This window comes from Ailuropoda melanoleuca, chromosome 16 (genome assembly GCF_002007445.2).
Source record: "Ailuropoda melanoleuca isolate Jingjing chromosome 16, ASM200744v2, whole genome shotgun sequence".
In the NCBI taxonomy this organism is placed as follows: domain Eukaryota; kingdom Metazoa; phylum Chordata; class Mammalia; order Carnivora; family Ursidae; genus Ailuropoda; species Ailuropoda melanoleuca.
The window spans coordinates 1,768,211-1,793,748 of record NC_048233.1 but is presented as its reverse complement, the minus strand read 5'-3'; the positions used below and the strand labels follow the sequence as shown (position 1 = coordinate 1,793,748).

Below are 25,538 nucleotides of genomic sequence, written 5' to 3'. Positions count from 1 at the left end.
AAACTCGACTCAGGGGACCGGCTGAAAAAGGGGTCCCCTACTCTGCCATCTTAACTCCCTCCCAGTGACAACTTCTATGTTCCCATGATAAACACACAGAAAATGGTTTTTTTCCCTGTTACTCTCTTGGTTGAGGAAAGAGACAGGAGGTGGTGGGATTCGAATCCAGAACTGTTTGGTTCTTTGCCCTTTGCCATGTGGGATAAGATGCTCATGGCAGTCTAAATGTTGGGCTGGCCACCTTGGTCTCTTGAGCCCTTAAGTTGATTGTGCAGGCTCTAGCTGTGCTGAGAAAAGACATGACTGGCATTACCTATCAGCATGGTGGCAGGAAGTGAGAACAAATCTCTTGGAGGAGCTGGCATGTCTTCCATAGACTGGTGTGTGGATGCAGCTGGATCGGACCTGCAGCTTCCACAGTCACAGACAATGTGCAGTCTTCTCGACCAGTGGCCTTATTGCTGCTCAGCATCGCTAAGCTGGGAACACCCACCACCTCTCTTGAGTGTCTGTTTCAGCTCCTGCCAACCTCCGTGGAAGGTTCTTTCTACCTTGACTTTCATCTAGGTCGTTAGTGCCTTCCATCTTGGTCCTTAGACTTAGAGGGAAATCCTCAGATTTTGGCTCCCACCCTTTCTCTCGCCTGTTTAGAGCACTCTTTACTTCCTTCCTGATGTGCCCTTAACTTGTCCTTATCTGGCTGCATGGTTTGGGCTGTGCTAGCTGGCAAAGAGCCACAGTGCCTGTCTGCGCTGCCCAGCCCCTGGGGAACATTACCAACAGCTTGCTACCTCCCCACTGATGTTTTAAGACCACAGTCTGCACACGCAGTTTTTATTTGTGTACTTTTCTCGAGGCTCTAAGTTGTTGGAAGGCATTACTCATAACTTGATTTGGTGAATATCTATCTAGATACTCAAGGTTGAGTTAAATATACCAAGTATTTGTAACTGCCTCTCTCACTATCCTAATTATAAGAGGGAGGGGGATGCCAAGCCTTTGAAACCTGAAATCAAGTATTCAGCAAAATGCTGGGGAGACCCACCAGTCTGTGCAGCCAGGCAACTTTACACGTTGAAGTGTTGCTACAACCTGCTGGCTGCAAAAGATAAATTTAGCCTGAAAGATGGTTCAACGTTCCAAAGCCTAGGAAGCAAGCTGATTGTTTTGCAAAGGGAGAAGGAGGCACATGTCTGAATAGAGCAGGAGCTGGATGGAGCAGGAGCTAGGAGGAGAAAGCTGCCAATTTGTCCAGCAGTCTGGAGACATCGCTCTTAACCCTGTACCCTCACCCTCCATTCCGCCGCAGCCCTGCCCCGCCCTGCTCTGCCCCGCCTTGCAGAACAAAGAACTGTCTTCACAGCTCAATTCTGAGTTCCTCTCCCTCCCTGCATTTGTACTGACATACAGTTGAACCCAAGTGAAGCCTGGTATTCACAGGTCTTTGATGTGACACCTCCCATGTTTAATATTACACACCCAGGGGCGCAGGCTGTAACCTGTGCCAACTGCTGGTTTTAACACCCGAGAGAACTGAAGAGGGCTAATGCTATCCAATAGCTGGGGCGTCTTTAGGAGGGCAGGCACCTTCTTCTCTGATCAGCACACTTTTCATTCAAAATGAAGCAAGTAGAGTCCTGTCTGCCAGGATGTGAGAAATGCATGTGGGCTAACAGTGTTTGAGGGAAGGATGAACTTACCAGAGGCAAATGACATGTGCCTTTATGGGACAGCCTTCAGCCTGGGAATGTTTTGCCTTGGGCCTACCTTTTGAGAGGGTTGGAAGAAGCCAGTTGTGGGTATCAGCAGGAATGGGTACGGAGACCAGGAAATTCTTAAAGATGCTGACAAAGGTTTCTCTCACTCTGCAACTACGTCCATGCCTGGCCTTCTAAATGGGGAAACTGAGCAATGTGTGTCTTTTCAGAAGTTCAGGGACTACAAATTCTATTAACAGCACTGTCTTCTCTGGCTTTACAATTAAAACGGCGCATTACCCATAAATGCAGGGGCAGGAAAAATACTATCGTGGGTTTCACTGACATCTTTGTCTCAGCTCATGACATTTCCTTTGGAAGGAAGGGGCAAGTGTTACTGTTTTCATTTTATTGATAAAGATAAAGATGAAGGGGAGAGGACAGTAAAGTGGCCACAGATACATAAGTGGCAATATAAGACTTAATACTTGGGTCACAGTGGAGACAAAGGATGGCAGATGAACTTCCCTCCAGCAGCTGCAGGCCTCATCCTGACGGCCGGGGCCTGGGACACAGCATATGACATGCAGGGGCAGGACAGAACTGGTTACTTCTAGAGTTTGTGGCACAGAACTATTTTCCATAAATAACTTCCATCTGAGGATGCTGTGGGGTGGTTATTCCTTTCATTTTACAAATGAAAACATAGCATCTCAAAGACATTCACTTGTGTGGGAACCGAAGGCAAGACTGTCTGAGAAAGGCTATGTGTTCTGTCCCCTACACCAGGCAGAACTGACTTCCGTAACTTCTACAAGGTTGAAATCCACTGCATTGATGACACCGGCTTTAGGAAAATTATCTCAGGGTTCCATCTGAAATTCAGTTAGCTTAAAACTGCTGCCTGGAGCCAGTGACCCCTGGGAGTGGCAATTCCGATGGTCTCAGAATTTGGGGTATAGAGTGGGAAAAAGAAAAGTTAATTTATCTATGAAATCTAATTTGGGGTGACTCAGATAACCCCTTTTATCTGTTTCTTGGACTCTCTAGAGAAAGCTCTTTGTCCAAAGAAGCTCTCCTCTGCTTTGCCACATGAAGGAAGAAGCACTCAATCACCAAGTGTCCTTTCAAAGGGTGACTTAGTCTTTGGTCAAAATGAATTGGGCCTGTCACTTTTAAAGTGATTCATTCCAGTAAAGGATGGACAATTTATTACTTTTCAAAACAGATCACTGTGGCGTTGACCTAAAAAGGCCCGAGTGAAGCCTGCAGTGCGGGTCTGACCATGCTGGGCTCAGGTTCTTCCTTCTGTCACATAGCACGGCGCACCTTTTCACATGACGTACCACAGCTGAGGTCTCTATTCTATTCATTTGGTGCTGAGGTTAAAAAACAAATATTTCAGAAATCAGCCATTTTCTACCCCCAGATATATTAGAAACATTTAAAATAGAATTCATTTCTCCCTAGTTTGAGAAGCAACTCTAAACATGTAATTACGATCAAAGAAATTTTTTTGAAGAAAAGGTTGGCAAGCAGTTAAGTGTATCATTGATTTTGTTCCAATTTTAGTATGTGTGTTACAGAAGTGAGCACAATCACTGACTTCAGGATAATAGATCCATGTGTGTCTCTCTCCTTGCCCCATTCTCCTTATAAGAATGTGGAGATATTACATGTGCAATTATTAATTTCAAGTATTTTGTTAGAGTGTCACACGGGTTTATGTCTGTGTGAGATGATGTGGGAGATGTCAAAAGAAAGAAAGAAAGAAAGAAAGAAAGAAAGAAAGAAAGAAAGAAAGAAAGAAATCATCCCTTCCTAAACTTAGGAGGGTAACAGTAGACTCCTCAGCCTAGTGGACAGCACATCACGAAGGGTCAGTAAGAGTCCAATCCTTTCCCGCCCACCTTTTCTCCTTAGAAGAAAAAGCACGCTCCTGCGGGAGGTGTGGGAAGTGGTATTCTGAGGAACACCACTGATGGTGTGCCTGCACGAAGGGCCAAAGCTTAAAGCCCAAGTCAGAAGCTGTGAGGAAACCTACTTTTCCCATGCCTCCTGGATGACCTATAAAATGAGAATAAAACCTGTCTTCCATGCAGTAAGCTAGAGATTTTTTAATGATCTAAGAATAAAAAGAGCTATAGAAATGCAAAGCTTTATTTATTACTAATACTCAGCAGGGACTAATTCCCATATGGACACTTTGGGGCCTTAACAACTTGGCAAGGGCTCCTCTGCCTCCCTCCAAGATTAAGCTCCTCAGCTCTGTGAACATAAAAATCAATCTGCTATGTAGCTTGAAGAGTCCTTATCCATCAGGGCCCCTAAACAATCTACTATCTCTCTTCAGAGGCTAAGAAAAAGCTTTAAAATCTTCTGTGACCTTCCTCTCAGCATGTTCTGCTGAAAATGACAAAATGTTCATTTGGAAGCACAGGCAGGCATATTCTGCTGGTTGGGTCCAGAAGAAATAAGAGGAGCTGGGATAAATGAAGTGTTACTGGAAATTTGGGCCACTGTGGACTCCTAGAACAACTATCCTCTAGAAACTACCTATAAATACCCTTAGAAATAATTTCCCTTCAAAGGCCCGGGGAAAACATGCCAACTGGATTTTTACAGATGAAAGGTTTACTTTGGTAAAAGAAAACCTGTACTTCCGAAGGCTCGAAGGCTCGGGCAGGGCTGTGTAGGTTAGTCTGTGGCGTGACACTGCCACCTGGTGGTTGGTATGCACCATGGCATGACGCGCTCAGCAACAGGGAAACCACTCCCCCGTTTAAAGAATAACCAGAGCTATTAATAAAAAAGAAACTTAAGTTTCCAGAACAGCCCTTCCTACTGCGAGGCTAATGCTTGTAGAAGTGGCCCCATGCATGCAAGGAAAAAATAATTTAAGCTTGGAATTTACTATGTGATATGAGCAAAAGACTTTCTATCCACTGGATTCTTAGTACCAAGTGTACTGGAGGATGTGATGAAAAAAATATCTTGACTGAAGAAAATTCTGAAACATTTTACTTCATATTATATATACTTATTTTTTTTTTTAAAAAGGCAGAAACATTTAGGGTAACACCACTGACGCAAAAGGACCTTGAGCCACAGGACCTTGAAAATCAGTCTTAAAATGTCTTGCTTTCACATCGTCTTTTTCATGGCTGCTTGTGTCATGCTGAAGAGATAAGCTTCGTAGATGATATTTAAGAAGTTGTCATCGTTCTGGAAAACAAAATCAAAAGACCCAAGGATGTGATTTGGTCGGCAGAAACCCAAGGAGCTGAACTGGTGCGCTGACGCTAGGGCGCTCCTCTCCACCTGTCTGCTCCAACGGCAGGTAGCTCTTCACTGCATATGTGAATTTTTTAAAAAAGACTTTATTTATTCATTTTAGAGAGAGAGAATGAGTGGAGGAGAAAGGCAGAGGGAAAGGGAGCAGACTCCCTGCTGACCTGGGAGCCCAATGTGGAACTCGATCCCAGGACCCTGGGATCATGACCTGAGCCAAGGGCAGACGCTTAACCATCTGAGCCACCCAGGCGCCCTGAATATGTGAATGTTAAGTGGGATTGGAGGCAAGTGCCAGAGTCAGCCGCTGGTTTCCAACAGTCAATATGAGAAGCACCAAGTGCTCATTACATATAGTCCAGATGGGCGGCCCAGCCACGTGGCAGAGTGGAATGAGGTTCACTCAAGAAGAGCCTGGGTCTGTTGTGTGAAAAGACACAGGTCCTAACAGAAGGCTGGATTGGGAGGCAATGATCCAGATCAGGGGTTCTCGAAGTTTGGTTAAGCGATTGCTGTTGTTTCTTAAAGGTCCTCCCAAGTCTCCCGCGATGTGTATACTTTGCCTTTGGCATTAGTTACGATTTATTTGCAAGATGCTGCATTTATACCATCAAAACCAGCCTAATTCTTCCATGAGTTACAGCAAGTTTTTGGTCTTGGCAAGTGGGCAGCCGTGAGACTGGTAGTCTCTGGGCCTCCTGCCTAGCTAAGGGCTGAGGGAGAATCATGGCTAAACAGTGGTGCTCTTGGTTTTTAATTCTAGAGACTTCTACCTCCCACTCAAATCCTTTAAAGCTTTAGCAATTCACCCACATTTCACATTCCCCCTTCATTCCCTCTTGGCACCCCACGCACAGAGCTAGCATTATTCTCATGCAATGAAAGACAGTGATGTTATCCCAGTTTTTCCTTATCCCACAAAGTCCCAGTGCATGAGATTGTGTCCTACCAACAGGCAAAGGCTAAAAACAGATTGCGTGAGTGACTTCCAAGAGTTCATCAGGAAGATGATGTCTACAACATGGGGGAAAGTAAAGCGTGATGCAGAGAGTGGAGGGAACATAAATGTAATTTTCTACCTAGCAATAGACAGGACCTGCTCTAGACTTCCAGAGTCTTGGCTCCTGTACAAAGATCTATGGAGCCATGTTTTTGAAATGCAATGAACCAGAAAAATGTGAAACTTTTCAATTCAAATTTAGGGTTTTTTCCTTTATTGCTCATAAAAAAAAGAAGTTTAAAGATGTCCTAAGTCCTCACAAACTTATCACGAATGGGTTGACAAGGTGGGAAATACTTTTATCCTAATATTTGTTCATGACTTAGTATGGCCCACTCATTTGTGGTTGATCTTTAGCGGACTGCTAATCTGCTTTCACATGTAGACGCTCGTTTCTAGCCCCTGCTCCTTCCCTTCTCTCTAAAATATGCGACCTTTAAAAAAACGTTTTTAAGAATAGAGACTGCTGTCTTTTCAACCAGGATGAGACAACTGCAGAGTGCTAGCCAGCACTCCGGAAGTCTGCAAGCCAGCACTCCGGAAGTCTGCTAGAGCTTAAGCAAAGTACCACGAAAATTATCGTAAAGATTCTATCAAAAAGATACCCGACTCTGAGGTGCTTGAAGTCTGTCTGGATGACAGTGCCCCCCTTTTCAAGGCCTCGCATATATTTTCCGGGTGTGCTTCCCTAGGTGGTTGGCCAACCTGCCTCCTGGGGCCGCCCCTCCCACTCCTGTTACTCCTGCAGGGAAGGAGCATTCTGCAGCCAGCCTGGGGTTGAAGCCTAGCTCTGATGTTTACTAGCTGTGACCTCAGGCCTGTCACGTAGCCTCAGTTTCCTTGTCTCTAAAACAGAAAAAAAAAATAATAATAGGGTTGTTGTATAAGGATTAAAGGAATTAACATATGTAAAGCATTTCAAACAGTGCCTGGCACAAAGCTCTCTGCAAGTGTCAGCTGTGACTCTCTGAGTACCTCACAGCAGAGGGAGCCACCTGGCTGACAGAGAAGTCCCCGCAGTCCACCCTGTCCTAATTAGCAGGGCTCAGAATTATTTGTAAAGCATGCCCTTAGTGGTCATAGCCCATGACTCCTCCCCTACCTGCTGCCTCCTCCTTCCTCAATCCGCCGGAGCTTGCCCAACGGCCTCTTACCTCTGTGGCCCCACGGTGAGCTGTGCACGTGTGGTGGGCACCTGTGACCCTCCCAGGGGCTGCTAAGCATCCAGGGTACATTGCCTTCTTTCCTGGCAGGTGACAGCTTGGAGGACTCAGCCAGTCCTCCATCTTACAAAATCCTTGATGTCGTGAGACACCTCGAGCCACAGCTAGTCTTCTGAATCTCAACCAGTTAACTGAGCACAGAAGCCAGGGGGTTTAGGTTGAACTGTTACGTGGTCTCTTTATTCTTGGGGAGCACTAAGCAGGCGTTAGCTAGCTGGCACTTTCTCTCCCAGTGGCAGCCCACAGGTCAGCAGCGCTGGTAAAGGTAAGAAGAGAGACAACGTGGCCCTCCTACCTGAATGAGGTACAGCAGTGCTTCCTGCAGTTGTCTCTTGGTAAGTGGGCTGCTGGTGATCACGGGGGGCTCCGGGGTCGGCAGAGGCAGGAGGAGGCTGGTGGAAGTGGCAGCTGGTTCTTGGCTTCCCAGGGGCAAGAGCCCACCATCCCGCTCCTTCGGTGGGGCGCAGGTGGGTTGTGTGAACACCATGGGGGACATGAGCAGAGAAGGAGCCCATGGGGCCGGGACGTGCGGAGGCGAGGTGGCCTGCTCACGGCAAACACACACAGAGGACAGCAGTAAGTAGCGGCTCCTTGGAAACAAAGGGAGAGGGAGAGAGAGGCCCCTCGCTTGCAGGCGTGGGCATAAGGGAGTTTCGGTAGTAATTGCGGCCACTCCACGAGGCGGGCAAAGCCTGTAGGAGCCTGATTCCTGGTCGGTTCTCCACGTATTTTCGTGTGTCATTACCGCTAAGCAGCTCTGGCGGTCTGCCGCCGGCACTGCTGCTCCCACTAGCATAGGAAGCTCGCCCGGTAAGATTTTACCTTTCTGCTTTACTGCCATCGCTTGGCAGCGTGCATTCAGGACTGCTAGGCTTTTCCCTATTGTCCACCACTCTGACCTCAAGCTCCAGCAACCCTACTGCACTTGCTCGGGGAGCACACACACATTTCCGCTCCTGACTCTCCATGTGGGGGAATCTTCCCAGCCTCTCTCCGCCTGCTCACTGACTTCTTACTGAGAGGGTCACCCCTCCCGGGTCCCTTCCTGAGAGGATCTGCCCGCTTGCAGACAGCAGACACTACTGGCGTCTCCAGCTCAAGTTCTGGGCGCAGGGAGGGCTGCTCGTGCTTAGCACTGCCAGTGACTTGTCAGTCCCCGCCGAGTATGTCTACCTCGCTTGGCTATAGGCCTAAAACCAAGTTTTCCGATAGCTTTTCCAGTTACGCAAGTGACATTTTGATCCCCGTCTGACTCCTATGGCTAGCTCTCATTTGTTTCTAAAGCGGGTGAGAAAAAAGAATGTTACTTATCAGCCTTCTGATGCCCCAAAGGAACTCACGAGAAGGGGGACATAAAGGCCCGCAGTCTAGAAGCTGCTGTGATTTCACTCCCTCAGCAGAAAGAAGTTTGGAGGAAGGTAGGTCGTTTGTTCCCTTTAACTGTCCCTATCTGCCATTTGGAGCAGAGAAGCTAAACGGATGCCCCCCCAGCGGGGGTCCCAGCATCCACTGTGAGGAAGAGGAGGAAGAGTGCACGGTCGGTTGTGCTCAGCTCTCCACACCTGTGGGTGCTCAAGAGAAATGAGAATTGTGTCTGCAGAAGCTGATGTCAAACGATTAACCCCAGCTTTCCCAGTGTCCCATCTGGTGTCCTAGTTTTCCTAGCGTCCCATCCTGCCGAGAGAAAAAAGCAGGTATCAAAGAGAGGGGACAAGACACACTGAAATGAGGATGCGGGCAGCTAACAACCGTTCCCTTGTGACTGTAATAAATAATGAACAAGAACACGTTGACTCAGGCTCTCATGTACACAGACTTATGCTACAGGCCCATCATTTTTGTTACCAAAAAGTGAAGGCTTGTTGAGGAACTGTTGTAAGCTACTTGCCAAAACATGACAAAAGGACCAATGATGACATCTGTAATAAACAGGGAGAATGTCCTAATTATTAAACCCAATGCCTTGTCAATGAATTTGTACCAATCCAAATGGAGGAAAAAAATCAGTCAGATATCCAGATGTTCCTTATAGGCCATGAAATAGCTGTGGTTTTATCGCTGTTCCAAGTTACTGATACATAGAGAGTCACCTTCCTTGAAGGACAGAGTGTTTCTAAAAGTCACAGTATTTCCCCCGACTGGCCCAGTGTGTGTTTGTGGAGGGGGTGGGGGGGGAGTTAGATGGCATACTAACTTACCCCTCTCTCGATCTCCATCAAGCTACAGTGGTGACAGAAATAAAAAGTGCCTGTACCTTTGAGGAGTTGATATGTTTTTTCTGTTGACCTCAAGCACCCCCAGGACCACGGGCCCTGCAGAGGCGGTGAGTATGTAAGCCTCATCATGAACAACGTACCCCCAGGTAGCACAATGCCTGGCAGTAGTAAGTGCTCAGAAATATTTACTGAATAAATAAGAAGAAGAGGTCAGATGTCTGGTATCGCAAATGATTTCAACTCGGACGGGAAGTGTTCATGGTCAGATTCAGGGGTTTTCTGCCTGTCTTTGTTGTTTCCCATGTCCGTGTGTTGTCTCAGACCTTACAACACTGTGAAAATTTAACTTGACAAGTAAAGTATCTCTAAAAGGAGGGCAGCCCCCAGACGGCTAAGCAAAGAAAGGATCGTCTCTCCAGGCGTAAAGTTATGGGGGTCATACGATGTGCGGATGTGGCTTGTGGCACCCCGTTCTGTGCAGAGGTCTCCCTGGAGCACCGAAGCTGATCTCAGGCTTGCTGAGTATTCCCGAAGGACTAGAGCAATACCACCCCTGCTCCCCCAGCCTCCCCCGAAGACATCTACCTGAAAAAGAGGGGTCTGCTTTTCTGTGCCAGCTGTCTTGTCCATCCAGGACTCCAGGGCTTGCCCTGCTCTGGAGCTCTGAGTCACCACCGGAAACTTGGCTGCCAAGGCCGGCCGGTTCGGTGCGTGCAGCTGCTGCTCCTGCTGTACGACCTGGAGCTTCTTCAGTAACTCCTGGGGGGAGATCACCCCAGAACTGCCAGTCTGACTGCCAGAGTGGGGGAGCGCGGGTCTTGGGTGTGCCGACGGCTCCTTTCCACAAGCCTGATGTCCTAGTGTCGGAGCTGGAAGGGAGGCACTGAAATACCCCGCCTGCGCCTGAGCCAGCCCCTTTACTGGGGCACCAGGGGTGGCAGTGGCGAGAGCGGTGCTGAGGTTCGGGGCAGCTGAGCTGGCAGGTGCTGGAGTGCTAGGGTCATACTTATGTGCTGGCCTCGGGGCATTCTGAAGCTTCTCCAAAAGGCTCTGAGTTCTGGAAGCACTTTGTACACGCTGAGAAGTCCCAATGCTATGGGGAGACCCTGGTTGCACAGGTCCCAGAAAAACCTCCCCCGCAGAATGGGTATTGCCATTTCTGCAGGGCCGGTTTTCAGGCAGCTCTGACAACGGGTGGAGGTCTGCGCTCCTGACCATGAGTTTCTGAATGGCTGGACAGAGCTGCTTCTCGATGGGGGGTGAGTGTCTTCTGGGTTCCTCATAGGAGAGGGAGCGTACAACTCCCTGCCTCATGGGAAGTGGCTCCTGCCGCTGCAGCTGCTGGATGGTCTGTGGGGACCCCACGGTCTCCTGACACGGAGACTTGTCCTGCTTCCCAAAGAGAGCTGTCAAGGACAAGTGCTGGGGCTCGGGGTCTACGGTCTGGAAAAAATAAAAATGTCTGAAAATGGGTCTGCATACAATTTGGTTATATGGTGGGCTATGAAACATAACTAACCCAACCGATGATTTTTTTTATTTACATAGGATCAATTACAGAGGATGAAAAACCTATAATTCAATCACTTTTACAAATCAATTTTACAAATTTAAGAACTTCCTTTTAGGTAAAAATTTTTCACAGCATTCTTCGCTCCCAACTTCAAGACAGCAGTTATATTTTAGCATCTGCTGATTGATGAAAGAGCCCTTGATGGGCCTGGGGTTACAGACTGGGGACCACTGTGGTGCAAAGTTATAGATACGAAAAGGGAAATAATCTCGTCAACAGGAAGTCCGCCTAACCCTGCAGAGTATGAGATGCCGAGAACACACAGGAATATGAGGATGTCAGCAGCTTTTCTTAGAATTAGAGAAATTTAGGATAAGTCATTTAAACTAACTTGATCCTTTCAACTATATACCAGTAGCTTTAAAAAAAATCGCCACATGCATACATACGACCTGCCCTGGCCTAGTCAGTCACAAAGCTACCTCCTTCCTGCCCTATCGCCCCTCCTGCTCCTTCTGCGGCTTTCCGTGTTGTTGGACTAAGAAAACACAAGCTCCTTCCAACATCAACATATTCCAGTCTCTTTATTAAAATGAAAAATTTCCATGGAAGGCAAACAATAAAAAGCAAGCTAAAAGGTCATTAGAAAAGACTTATTTTTTAAAAAATTCAGTACAAGACTTTCATTAGCCAGTCTTTATGTCTTTTGGCTCTATGTTCATTTTCAAAATTGATTTAAATGAATTCCTTTAAAAAAAAACCCCAAACCTTTAATGAGGAATAACCACAGGAAGTGGAAATAGCTATAATACACTGACAATCAATAATGGGACTTGCAGATTAACAATTTTGTTAATGCTGCACTATTCTGGAAAAATGCTCTTATTTTCCTATATTGAGATGCAAATACAATGATAACTCAGCAAGTCTACAGGGGAATTTTATGCCACTCCTTAGAATAGGAATTCCGTCCTATACACACCATGCCTAGTGCTGTACCTGGGACAGAAGAAGTGCTTGGAAATGTTTAATTGACTGTTGTTGCCTCGGCTGTCCTTCTCTCAGTGGCCTTGGGAAACCAACCACCTACCTCAGAAGAATGCAGGCCTGGCAGGTAATATTCCTGTCAGCTCTGACAATGTTACGAGTTTGCTGTTTTTAAAAAATACATTATCCTCCAAGGAGTTCAGGTCCACAAGAGATGAACACAGAATATGGTAAATCCCAAAATTAAAAATTTCAACCCCCTTCCAGGAAGAATACATTATTAAAATGAAACAATCACGAATTTGAAATCTCTCTTTCTTAGATTTACCCTGAAGCCTCCTTACACAGCACCAGGCTCTCCTTTGACTATACTCTGGGTAAAAGTTCTTTACCAATCCTATAGAGACATTGCAAATGGAAAGCAGAGGCCTTCATACCTGGCTGGGTCGAGGTATGCGCTGTTGCTGGTTTTCACTGGGCTTCACTGGAATTGGTTTGATGAGATTGGGGTTGTCATAGATGGCAGATGAACTGGTTATCTGTTTTGGTTCAGAACAGGTTTTACACTGAAATGAAAAAAAGAAGCTCATTTTTATTTTTATTATTATTATTATTTTTTAAAGATTCCATTCATTTATTTGACAGAGACAGCCAGCGAGACAGGGAACTCAAGCAGGGGGAGTGGGAGAAGAAGAAGCAGGCTCATAGCGGAAGCCTGATGCGGGGCTCGATCCCACAACGCCGGGATCACGCCCTGAGCCGAAGGCAGACGCCCAACCGCTGTGCCACCCAGGCGCCCCAGAAGCTCATTTTTAGTGTAAAAGAAGCTTTAATCTTTTTAAAAGAACTTCTTGCCCTTTATTTTATCTAATTGATAACTATTTTTTGATAGACTTTCATGAAAAAAGGAAAATTACTTGATCTCCTCCAATATGAACTGTATTTGAGTATAAATCAAACTCCAATTTAATTTTTCTTAGTTGCACAATTTCGGTACCCTAAAATATTACCAACAGCATTAGCCTGTAAGACCCAGAGGCACTGAAATACTTGGATATTTGAAAGGCTATAGATAGGCTTAAGAAGCAATAGTTTAAAAATATGGAGTCTAATGCTTTTCAATGATGAACAGTGATAGAAACAATTCTTTAAATGCCATGTCTGGATTACAGTATGGTTTTATTCACCCATTAGCAGTTGACTTAAAATTGGAGACTTGCATCACCAAAGCAACTGACCCTTTTCAGTCTACAAACCAAAAAGTAAAGCTGACTCAAACCACTGACTTAAAAATTACTAACACCATCTTTATTTAATAAATGACTTTTAACATAAACAGAATAATTCAAATCTGAGTGTTCTGAGCCACTCACCACAAATTAGAACTTCACAGAGAAAGAGCCAAGAGCCAAGACCCATCATTTCAAATACTGAATCATTATCATACATTCATCTAAGCAACCATACAATTGCTAACACAGTAGGATTCATAACACAAAGAACACAGCAATGATGGCAGTATCTATCTTGTTAACACACCAAATAAAACTGAATATAAAACCACTACCTTCTATTCTATACTCTCTATAGCATTGCTAGTTTCAACTGTCAAGGCCTCAGGTAAGAAAATATTTCACACTGTCCCTGACACAGAATGAGCTATAAACACAATCTCATCCCCCAGGAACCCAAGGCTTCCAATGTGTTTTACAGTTATTGGGTTGTATTTTCTAATTCAAGGATGTAGGAGTATGGGGTCAATCACCACATGTTCACTTGGGCTTGTAAAGTTAAATGTACAAAAGACTAATCATTTTCTTCCAAGAATTCTATCATTATTTTGGATGTTTGGCACCAGATTAAGTGGGATGTGAAATCCCTTTATGAGTCATAAAATGTTATTTCTAATTCTTAGGTGAATGCTGGAGGTTAATGGTATGGCTGCATGGACCAACTGGCCTGGCTTTCCAAGGCAATAACCAACACAGGACAAGAAGACAGCCTAAGATAGAGTCACTTATACAAAATTTTACCGTGAAAGCCTTTAACTTCTGCTTGCTATGTAAAAGAAAGTGGATGCTCAGATTACATTCACTGAATGATCGTGTCTGACTTTAAAAAAATTTTTTTATTTATTCATTTATGAGAGAGAGAGAGTGCAAGGCGGGGGAGGAGAAGGAGCAAGGGAGAGGGACAAATGGGGGAGAGGAGCAGAGGAAGATGGACAAGCAGACTCTATGCTCAGCGTGGAGCCCGATGTGGGGCTCGATCTCATGACCTTGAGATCCCTACCCAGAGATCACGACTGGAGCCAAAATCAAGAGTTGGATGCCCAAGTGACTGAGCTACACAGGCACCTCTACTTTTTCATTCTCTATGTTCAGGGACCTTGAATTTCAAACAAAGAAAAACAGATCCCCCCGACCTTCGCTTTACACATATCCACATGGGCTGAGACACTGCTCTGTCTCTTGCTATGCATAAGCCCTAGATAGCCTTTCTAAGTAAAATTGCTGGAAGCTGTTTTCTGTGTTACTATCCATCACTGAAGCCTTGCTTTCAGGTAAAAATTGCTCTCTATCAAATTGCTCGGAATTAAACATCATCTGCCTCAATAGTAGATAGCTCATTTTCCAGCTGTTTAATTTTCCATGCTTCTCCTGACCCAAATAACTTTACGATACTTGGAAAAAAACAGAGTTGGAAGACGTGTGTAATGGATTCTCCATAGAGATCCTGAGGCACTTCTTTAAAGCCTTAAAAACTATGTCACGTGCTCTCCTTTTCTCACCCACAAACACACAAACATACGTACTTGTGCCAAAAGAAAAGTCTGGAAGAAAATACACTGAAAGCATTAAAAGTAGACATCTTTGGGTTACAGGATTATGGATATTCTTTATTTCCTTTTTCTACTTTTTTGAATTTTCTCACTGAACATCAAAAGACACTTAGTAATTTCTTTAATTTTATAAATAAGTCACAGTATATTAAATGAGCACTATTAATTCTTGCCTTAAACCAGAAAACACAAGAAAGTCCACTTGTGCATGCTCAGAACTGAACTATGCAGCAAAGATCCTTTCTGGCCCTGGCTGTCTTTCTTACTGAGAGTTGGTGGTTTTATTGTTCATTAGCATCTCAATCAGAGGTCTAATAGGGAGGAGGTAAAAGGAGGTGAAGTTCGAACTAACATCATGCTACTTTCACAGCAGATTCACAGAAAATTGTTTCTTAGGGGGAAAATCAAAATACTGGCCAAAATGAGGTTTTCTAATTATCTTATTAACTTCATGTAAACAGTTGGCATCTGCTGTCACTAGGTTTCAGCTGACCAACATCATATCCCTTTAGCCGAAAAGTTCTCCTCCTCTTATTTTTTGGGATTTTCATAAACTGAAGCATTTTAAAGTTGGGAAGATCTCAGAAGTCATTGAGTTTAATCCCTACCCAGAGAAGTGAGATTCTTCCCCCCTAATATTCCAGTATGTCATCATGTAGTCTCTTTCTGAATACTCCCGGTGATGGGAGCACCACTTTCTCACGCGAGAATTCTGAGAGAAATCTTGCCTTCTCTTTTGCCTCTGTCTGTGTTCCCCCTTTCCCGTACCTCAGAGCCATTTTACTCATGATCTCCACATTTCCTGAAATGTCTGTGTGTGGGAGAAGACGTAACACAAACACAGGCATATATAAAGCAGGTTTGAACAAGACAACGGAAGTTCACGGGGGCGCATACAGATCTGGTTGTGTAGATCAGAAATAACAGGAGGGACAAAGAACATTTGAAATGGGCCCTGAAGGACTGAGCATATGTTGACAAGTAAAGAAGGAGACGGGACAGCATGGCAAGAAGGCCATGAAGGCACTTTGAGGAAGCAACACTGTTACTCCATTTGGCAGGAGTTTCAAATATTTGTGGGGGGTGGGTGGGGGGAGAAGGTAGTAAGGTTAGGAGAATAAACTTAGGAAAAGAAACGTTATGTAATCCTTGAAGAGTCTGAAGGTTCATATGCTAGGCAGTGAGAAGCCAAGAAGAATTTAGACCAGAAAAGTGACAGGATCATGCAGGTGCTCCTAGAAGGTTACATCCCTGGCTGTGAACTGCAGAAAGGATAATTTCTTCTGTTTATCACACAGTTGGAGCAATTAACATTATGTATATAACATGTATTTGATTTTATAGAAAAGCAGGTCTATACACCTATTAAACATCTGCACTTTACGTCAACGTTATAACAACCAATCTGGGGGAGGGGCGTAATGATGACTAGAACATAGTTTCGAGCTCAATAAGTTTATAGTGGAAGAAGTTGACTTAACTTTAATAAATGAGGAAGAGCAAAATACATTCCAAATAGTAACAGACTGGTGAGTTCACTGGAAAGAATAATTAATCTGAATGAAGAGATCTGGGAAAACTCTGTGTAAAAAGTGGAATTTTAACTGGTCCCTGAAGAGTATGTAGATTCTGAAGGGCAAAGAAAGTGTGGGGTAAACACTGCAAGTTATAGGTACAGTATAAGGCCATGGCTTAATTTAAGTCTCCAAAATCACATATTAGCGTTTGTGTGTGTGTGTGTTCCGTGTTCTTTTATGAGACAGTCAGGTGCAGCTAGAGGGGAGACACTGGGGAGGCTCAGGAAACAAATATCCTCAGAGGTCCTAGCAACAGGAAGCCACATGGGGAAACCTCAGGGTGGGCAGGAGACAGAAAGCAGGAGCAAGGGGAGAGCCAAGGCTAGAGCCTCTGTTGGAGTTTCTACACTTTAGGATTGGCTCCTTTGGATAAGTTTCAGTAGGTTTTGAACTATAGGGTGGTCCCTAGTCCCCTGACCTGAGATGATTAAGGCAGAGGAATATTGCCTCTGGGGGTGCCAGGGCCAAACGGAGGGGGAAAGCTCTGGATGGCTAATTTGCATGACAAAGGCAGCCTTTGACTGGGCGCTTTGCTATCTCTAAGAATTAACTAGCCCAGGGGAACCTGGGTGGCTCTGTTGGTTAAGAAGTCAGCTCTTGATCTTAGTGTGGGTCTTGATCTCAGGGTGCTGAGTTCAGGCCCTGTGGTGGGCTCCACGCTGGGCATGGAGCCTACTTATAAAAAAAAAATTGGCTAGCCCAGGGAGGAGAATTCTGGTCCCAATCAGAAGACTTTTAAGATGTCGAAACATCATAAAATAAAAATAATACAATATGAGTGTGTGTGCTGAGAGGGGGGAGGGAGAAGAAAGAAAATAATTTTTGTTCAGTATTTGCATTTATTTTTTTATTGGCCACTGTTATGCTGTCCTCACAGAACCTACGTTCCTGGAGGGCAAAAATGTCACCATTTAAGATTGATCTTTAGTGTGCCTATAATAGTACAATTAGGTAAAGTATAATTAATTGATAGTTGCCAAGTCATTAGGATGTCTTTTAACAGCTGCTGAAGAATTAAGCTAAATGGAAAACTCATACAGAAACGTTGTTACTGACCACATCTGGGATTAAAGCATCTCTGTCCAGGCCCTCTGATTGAAGGACAATGAAACTGTGATTAATTCATATTCATATGCATTGAATCAATGAACAACCATTTATGTGGCACACATGTGCCAGGAACACTGAAGGACACTAAGCTGATGAAAATGGAGACAGGGTGTTCTCTGTGTTCAAGGAGCTCACAGTCTACCAATCAAGGGTAAGTCAACCATCAAGTCAAAGCATCAAGTCAAAGCATGTTGGAGAAATCTGGCCGGTTGTCCTTTAGCATGTCCCACTTCATTCAGGACTTTTCTGATTGCTTTCTTGTGGTGCCATTTAATTTGTTTTCTGACTGCCCTCCCCCACCCCTTTTCATTTTCTGTAAACTAGTAAGTTTAAGAAAGCTCACAATGTGGATGGAACTAGAGGGTATTATGCTAAGCGAAATAAGTCAGTCAGAGAAAGACAAATACCATATGATCTCACTCGTATGTGGAATTTAAGAAACAGAACAGATGAACATGGGGGAAGGGAAGGAAAAATAAAATAAGATGAAAACAGAGAGGGAGGCAAACCATAAGACTCTTAACTCTAGGGAACGAACTGAGGATTGCTGGAGGGGAGGGGGGTAGGGGGAAGGGATAACTGGGTGAGAGGCATTAAGGAGAGCACTTGATGTAATGAGCACTGAGTGTCGTATGTGACTGATGAATACTGAAACTAATTCTACCCCTGAAACTAATAATACACTATGTGTTAACTAAATTGAATTTAATAAAAATTTAAACAAAAAATTTAAAAAAAGATTCAGGATCAACAATATATATTTCAAGGTGGGGCTACATATTTCAAATTGTATCACATTAGGAGACATATGATGTCTGATTATCCAACTTTATTTTTTAAGATTTTATTTATTTGAGAGAGAGAGAGAGACCATAGAGGAAGAGTGAGAGGGAGAAGCAGACTCCCTGCTGAGCAGAGATCTCAACATGAGACTTGATCCTAGGACCTTGAGAACGTGACCTGAGCCGAAGGCAAACGCTTAACCAACCGAGCCACCCAGGCGCCCCTGATTATCCAACTTTTAAGAGCGCTGGTCAGTGGGCTCATGTGGTGGTAGAATGATTTCCATGGTCAAATTTCCATCAACCTCTCTCATAATATTATTACTAATGATCATTGCTTGAATCACTTATTTACTAGTGTGGTTTTAAGTTCTATCATCTCATCTACATTTAATAGCTGGAATTCTTTGGTAGCAAAGAACTTTCTCTCATCAACCAGGATTATGTGGTTACTCTGAAAATTTTTCTCTACTGGTCAGGCAGGGTAAATGCTTAATTCCTTCCCATTAACAACTGATTTTCAGAGGAAGGAGTTGGTGTCCTAGTACCTCCAAGAATAGCCATTAATTACTTTTTGTTCTGTTTTACATTTTTGGTCTGCTTGCTCACTCATCACCATGAACTCACAGATTATACTCAGTGTGTTTCAATCCACTGTAGTCTTTCTTGTTGATGTTACAATTTGATGTTTAAGTCAGTGGTCCCTTCAAGTTGACTACTGAGCCCCTTTCATGTGACCCTGTTTGTTTGATTTTCCCATCCCAGACATGGAATTGGGAATTTCTTTAAAGGCCCTGATAACTTTTTTTTGGGGGGGGGGATAGTATTTAGAAACAATAATCTGGGGGCCAGAGGTGCTTATTGCTGCTGAGTTGTCCCTTATTTCTAGGTCTCTTCAGGAAAAAGGTTAGTAACTACATATTTAAGAAACAAAATATGAACTCTAACATTTCCATTTAAAATTTAACATTATATAAGGCTTTAACTTAATATTTTTCTCTTACACTGAAGGTTTTGTTCTGACTGCATAAACATACTCATTTATTATATCCATGACAGCTGAAAAATTACAATGCCAATATTGCCATTAACAATAAAAACCACTGAATGATTTACAATTTCTTTGCAGTTCTTTTTGTCTAAGGGTGTTTAGTCCAAATACGGGGTTCTGAAGTCACTCCCCAATTTCTTTTCTACTGTCATAATATGATATTCAGTTACGTACACTTATTTCAGTTAGTTTCCAAATTCTAGGTTTTGTCTTTTTTTCTTAATTTTCTTTTTCCCCAAGTTTCTAGAGGGTGTTAATCTTTTACTTCTCTATTTTTATAATAGCAGTTTATAAAATTGGGAAATTAACCCTCCTCCTATTACTTAGGTAAAAATATTTCTCAGTTTTACATATCTTTTCACTTGGCTTGTTTTTTTTTTTTAACCAGGCAAAACATTTATTTTTTTTATTTTTATGTAGTTGAATTAATTGCTTTTGGGTTTTAAGGCAGAGTTTAGGAAGATTTCTCCTTTCCAGATTACAAAGAAATCCATATAAATTTCATTCTGGTATTTGAATAGTTTTATTTTAACATTTAAATTTCTAATAATTTGGAATTTATCCTGGTATAAGGTACAAATCCAATTTTGTATTTTTCCAAATGGCTACCACTTGTCCCAATATCATTTATTTAAATACCCACTCAAATAGCTGATTTGAGATTTTCATCTTTATCACGTCCTAAATTTCACATACACTGGGGTGTCATTTGGACTTTCCCACCAGTCCGATTGGTCTATCGGGTTGTTTATGCATTGCTACCATCGAGACCATACTGTTTTAAGTGCGTAGGCACTTATTATGCCTTAATATCAGATAGCTAGAGCTTTCTCCCCCTTCTCGCCCATCCAATATTGCTCGTTTGTCAAGGTTTTCCCTGCTATTCTTTCTTGTATATTTCTCCATATGAACCTTATAATCAACCTGTCTGGCTCCAAGAAAGAAGAAAAGAAACTAGTCTGTATTTGTTTAGGAATCATTCAATTTGCAGATTAAACACAAGTGAGAGCTTTAAGTTTTATCTTCTTATCTAAGATCAGGACATAGCTTCCCATTTGTTCAAGTCTATTTTTATGCCTGTCAGGAGTGTTTAAAAGTTTTCTTCATACAGGTTTTGCTCATTTCTTGCTAATTTTATTCCAAAGAACATTATACTAATAGTTCTTACTGTAAGTGGGGCCTTCTAGTAAACCTTCTGATTGGATACTATTTGTATGTAGGAAGGCTGCTGATTTCTTAGGCTACTTTTTAATCCACTTAAAATAAATGGTATTCTTTAGCTTGCTAAAACCAAATAGAGATTTAATTTTTAATTCGATTTTGTCTGGTGGAAGGAATAATAGCACTAACCCTTTCCCACAAGCATATTACCACTGTAGGATTTAAGTATGTTTCACAAAGGAAGACAAAAACTCACCTTGGTGTATTCATCTTTGGCCTTGGTGAGCATTCGTACGATATCTACTTCCTTGCCCTCTCCTGAATTGAGGATCATTGGGGAGTTTCCTGTTCCACCTCCCTGATGGGCTTTCAACTGTTCATATTGAGTTAGGCTAGAAAAATAGAGGGGAAAATCCACACAAGAAAAACGAACTCAACACAAATGGCTTTTAAAACCATCTAATTCCCACCCACTTGTTTTTAACTTTTTTTTTTTTTTAAGATTTTATTTATTTATTTGTCAGAGAGAGAGAGCACAAGCAGGGGAGCGGCAGGCAGAGTGAGAGGGAGAAGCAGGCTCCCTGCTGAACAAGGAGACTGATGCGGGGCTCCATCCCAGGACCCTGGGATCATGACCTGAGCCGAAGGCAGATGCTTAACCCACTGGGCCACCCAGGAGTCCCCACTTGTTTTTTATCTTGTTGTAGTCATAGTAGAAGTAAGACTGCTTAGGAAGTGAAAGAAGAAAAATGAGAGTTGAGGTTCTGATAGAGAATACATGTATGAACCCAGAGGAAGGGTGGCCAAACGATGTCCTGCAGGCCAAATCCGGCGCACCATGTGTTTTTGTAAAGAAAGTTACAAACAGGGGCGCCTGGGTGGCACAGCGGTTAAGCGTCTGCCTTCGGCTCAGGGCGTGATCCCGGCGTTATGGGGTCGAGCCCCACATCAGGCTCTTCTGCTATGAGCCTGCTTCTTCCTCTCCCACTCCCCCTGCTTGTGTTCCCTCTCTCGCTGGCTGTCTCTATCTCTGTCAAATAAATAAATAAAATCNGGTCCTGCAGGCCAAACCCGGCGCACCATGTGTTTTTGTAAAGAAAGTTACAAACAGCCACAGTTACTGATTTATGTATCATTTACATTACAGCCAGCTTTCACACCATGACTGCAGAGCTGAGTAGTTGTGACAGACTATGGCCTCCCAAGGCCTGAAACACTATCTGGTTTTTTTTCAGAAAAGTTTGCCAACTCCTCATTTAGAGCATTTGAAAGGACATTAATTGCTGAGGAAACCCAATTTAGAGTTCTCAAACATTGAGCAAACTGCGTGCAAATCGAGATCCCTCCCCTTCCTTGTTTCAACGTCCCTTATAGTCAAAGCAAAATTGATCTGAGCAACTCAAATATTATACTCCTCTGGCAATTTATAAACAGCAGAGATTCCATTCTAGAAGGGGGGCATTTAAAAAACAAAATGGAGCAACGAAGAGTGTCTTCTGTCTTCCTGAAGACAATACAGGAGAGAGACCAGATCGCTCCTATATGGTGCCAGGTAACATGGAGAAAGACACTTTTTCCTTTGTGTGCTTTGATTTTCAGCTCAAATTTTTAAAACGGCCATGTCATTTATGGTAAAAGACATCTGAGAACTTATTGGGAGATCTAATACTAACTGAGGAAGGGCTCGGAATCCACACACATCAGCTGCTTATTGCTAGTCAACAATCAATTTCCTGCCCCAGCTGTTAAGTAATTACTGCAGAATGCTAACAGTTTGAACAGGGGCTCTTGGCTGAGACACAGGGTATTTTTTCATCTATATGAAATCCTGCTATTATTATCCGTTGTACAGTTTACAATAACATGAATGTATTAGGAACTAGTTGCTATGGGGTAAATACCAGTTTGAACACACTTAATCACCATCCGCAACGTGAGCTGGTTACCTACAATTAGCTGTTGCTAGATTTTCAGAAATCTATTTATAAAAAAGTGTTCCCCACATTTCATTTTTGGGGGTCACTTTTTAGTCATTTCATTGCCCCAGGATTTAAAATTGGAAAATGGTTCTTTTACAGATGGAGATGTTTTGTCAAATCTGCGTGGGCAGCAGCCATACTGTGTGCTCGATGGAGCCTATCACCAGGTGAGATACAGCACGTGTAGGAAACTCATTTCATTCTGAGGCTCTAAACCATCCCCATAAAGCAGGGACATAACTGCCTCATAGGGAGCGGCCTCGGGGCTCAAGAACTGGTCGAAGAGTTGACTAGTCACAGAGGAGACAGCACGCTTACCTGGGCTGCCCTCTCAATGCAGTCAGGGAGCCAAGACCCCGATTTAAGTGTCCCAAAATGCAGGTGAGACAAACCACAAGGTTATCAAGAGATTAAAAGAAAAAGAGACTTGCAAACAATGAATCATGGAACACTACATCAAAAACTAATGATGTACTGTATGGTGACTAACATATCATAATAAAATAAAATTTAAAAAGAAATAAAAAATAAATTAAAAAAGGGACTGCCTATTGATCACTAAACTAACATTAACTTCGATATTTCCAACAAGATTGAAAATAAAGTCTATCCTAAGTACTCACAGCATTTGAGAGGGCAAGAAACTCTGCTTCCACAACCATGGATATGCAGTTAAAGGAAAGTGTTTAGGGCGGGAAGGAAAGATCTTAGAGAATGTGTAGCAGCCTTTAAAATGTTCCAAATGTTCTTTTTACTGACAGCTATACTGATAACTTTTCAGAGAAAAAACCCTGCTAATTTACAAATGAGGAAAATATTGAAGAAAACTACCATCTGCCACAATTCATATTATAGATATTTCACACATGCAGAACAAAAATGAGGTGAACTGTTCTACATGATAAACCTTACCTAGTAAAATGTAAAAAGTTGTGACTTTTTCATTTAAGTGATAGTAAATGTTTTCCTACCACGGTGGAAAGGACTGCTGTAAGAGCTACATTCTGCTAAGAGTATAGTGGAGTTACACCGAGAAACACAAATGAAAGCATCATGTCCAGAAAAATACTTAGCCTTTCAGCACCTACTTTTTCATAAGCTCTGCAATTCTTTGGCATTCTTCTTTATCGTAAAACCAAATCCCATAAATGGACACTGCAAAAAAACGTATCAAACAAATTATGAGGACCTTCAAAATTACAAAATGGAAAGAAATTCCCTTTCCAACTTAAAGAAAATACATACTTATGGATAAATGAAACCAATCACTGGAGTTTAAGCTTGAAAACCTAGTGTTGGAATTGTCTAAGACCACACAGAACTCTGGAGTGGTCTTATGCATACACAGGGACACATACCTCCCCCCAATAAACTGGACTGTCCTTAACAATATAGCACCTGAAAGTAACAGGCATTTGGCAAATGCTTCTTAAATGAATCAATACAGATTGAGGGTGAAATCAGAATTTCTGAACTCCTGGCTTTTAAACGTTACTGTGCCCAGACTCCATTTGCCCATTTATACACATATTTCATCTTTATTGAGAAGCATCCAGAAACCTGATGCACGAAATTAGGCCTAGAAACCTCTCTTCCTCCTTCTCCACCTCCTCCTCCCAGGAATATGTGCTGAAAAACTGGCTTTGTAAGCTGTTAGTTAGGACACAGTGCAGGAAAAAGTAAAATTCAATAACAGATCTCTGACTTCAAAATGCCTGTATGGGAAATTTACAGCTGCTGAAAGATGAGATGGGACCATGACTTAATCATTTAGTAATGAAAGAAAAATGTGGTATAATGGAGCTACGGATTCATTTAACAATTTTCAAATAAATTGTATACTTTAGTATGTGCCTATCTACATCATTTTTATAGCAAAGGCTAAACAGTTCCAGAATACATTTATAAAGATCTAGTTGAGGACCTGGTGCTATTAATCATATAAATAACACATTAGCTACAGACACGTTTTCAAACGCTTCATTGAAAACAGCAGCATTGCTATGATAGGGCAATGAAAACCAACAAAATATATTTTTTAAAGGAAAAACTTTTTAAAATTTAAACATTCAAAATATTTAATTCTATGAATATTATTTGGTCATTAAAACAGCTGTGATACTTTGACAACTCTTCCCCCACCTACCTGACCAATGCCTCAGTGTGGGATTTCTGCTTCTTGTCAGTAATGATTCAGATAACAAAAGCTTCAGGAAATGTCTTCTTAGTGCTATTTTAGGCAGATTTTTTTTAAAAGGAACCCCATAAATCTGAATTACTCACTTGCCAAAAGGTGGCAACGGGGTTTTAAACTTTTTGTATGATTAGTGTGCCAGGGTTTCTTACCAACCTACATGTGAAGAGGGAAGAAAAAGAATGGAAAGAACGCTCCAGCATTTTCTGGAATAGAAGCATTTTATCCTCTTAGAAATACATACACATATTCCTCTTTAATACATTGATAATCTTTTGAAAAAAGGATACCTGAGTTCTGAAGCCTATGTGCAAAGCGAGCCTTAATATGAAAAAGAAATTCTTTTGTCTCAAGATCATTAAATGTGTATCTTAAAACTTTTCATTCAAGATTGTTAGCAGTCCATCCACACTAAGGTCCTACTCTGACTGCCTACACACACTGTGACACACTGTGACACACTAAAGCATAAGTACAACAGATCACCGACATTCAAAGACAATAAATCTGAATATGTTTGTGTCTTAGGCTGGTTTTAATTTTAGTTATAAAGCTAACAGCTGAGTCCACTTTTTTGGTTACAGTGATAACTTACTTTCCTGGGAGACTGGGTTTTCCAAAACTATCAGAAAAGAAAGGTGGTAGGTAGCAGGAGAGAAAAACACAGCATGACTAAGAAGATCCAGGCCCAGTGGCAGTGGGGAACCAGCCATTTGTGCCTGGTCTGTAGGATATATTAGCAGAAATGCTCTGAGTGTCATTTTGTTTGTTTGTTTGATGTTAACACATTTGTGTCATCTGACATAAGGACTTAGGTTTTCGTAAGAGCTGGATGCCAAGGAAACTGTTGATACAAACAGAAAAGCAGTTTGACAGTGTCATTATCATGAGATAACTGAAATGTAGATTTAGGGA

General features: G+C 42.7%; 1 protein-coding gene across 2 annotated transcripts in view; it reads right to left on the bottom strand.

The window, feature by feature from the left end:
* Positions 1 to 4,700: 4,700 nt before the first annotated feature.
* Positions 4,701 to 25,538, bottom strand: part of DCP1B (decapping mRNA 1B) — a 54,648-nt gene continuing 33,810 nt past the window's right edge. The window contains exons 4-9 of one of the 2 annotated variants that reach the window (XM_002914121.4): positions 23,518 to 23,584; positions 20,707 to 20,842; positions 12,365 to 12,493; positions 10,013 to 10,870; positions 7,507 to 7,755; positions 4,701 to 4,922 (exon numbers count right to left, since the gene is read on the bottom strand). In XM_002914121.4, the coding sequence (XP_002914167.2) occupies positions 4,842 to 4,922; positions 7,507 to 7,755; positions 10,013 to 10,870; positions 12,365 to 12,493; positions 20,707 to 20,842; positions 23,518 to 23,584 (1,520 nt within the window). In that variant the 3' untranslated portion in view covers positions 4,701 to 4,841. Of the gene's footprint in view, positions 4,923 to 4,944; positions 6,835 to 7,506; positions 7,756 to 10,012; positions 10,871 to 12,364; positions 12,494 to 20,706; positions 20,843 to 23,517; positions 23,585 to 25,538 lie in introns of those variants that run through there. The other variant, XM_034645138.1, reaches the window with a different exon arrangement.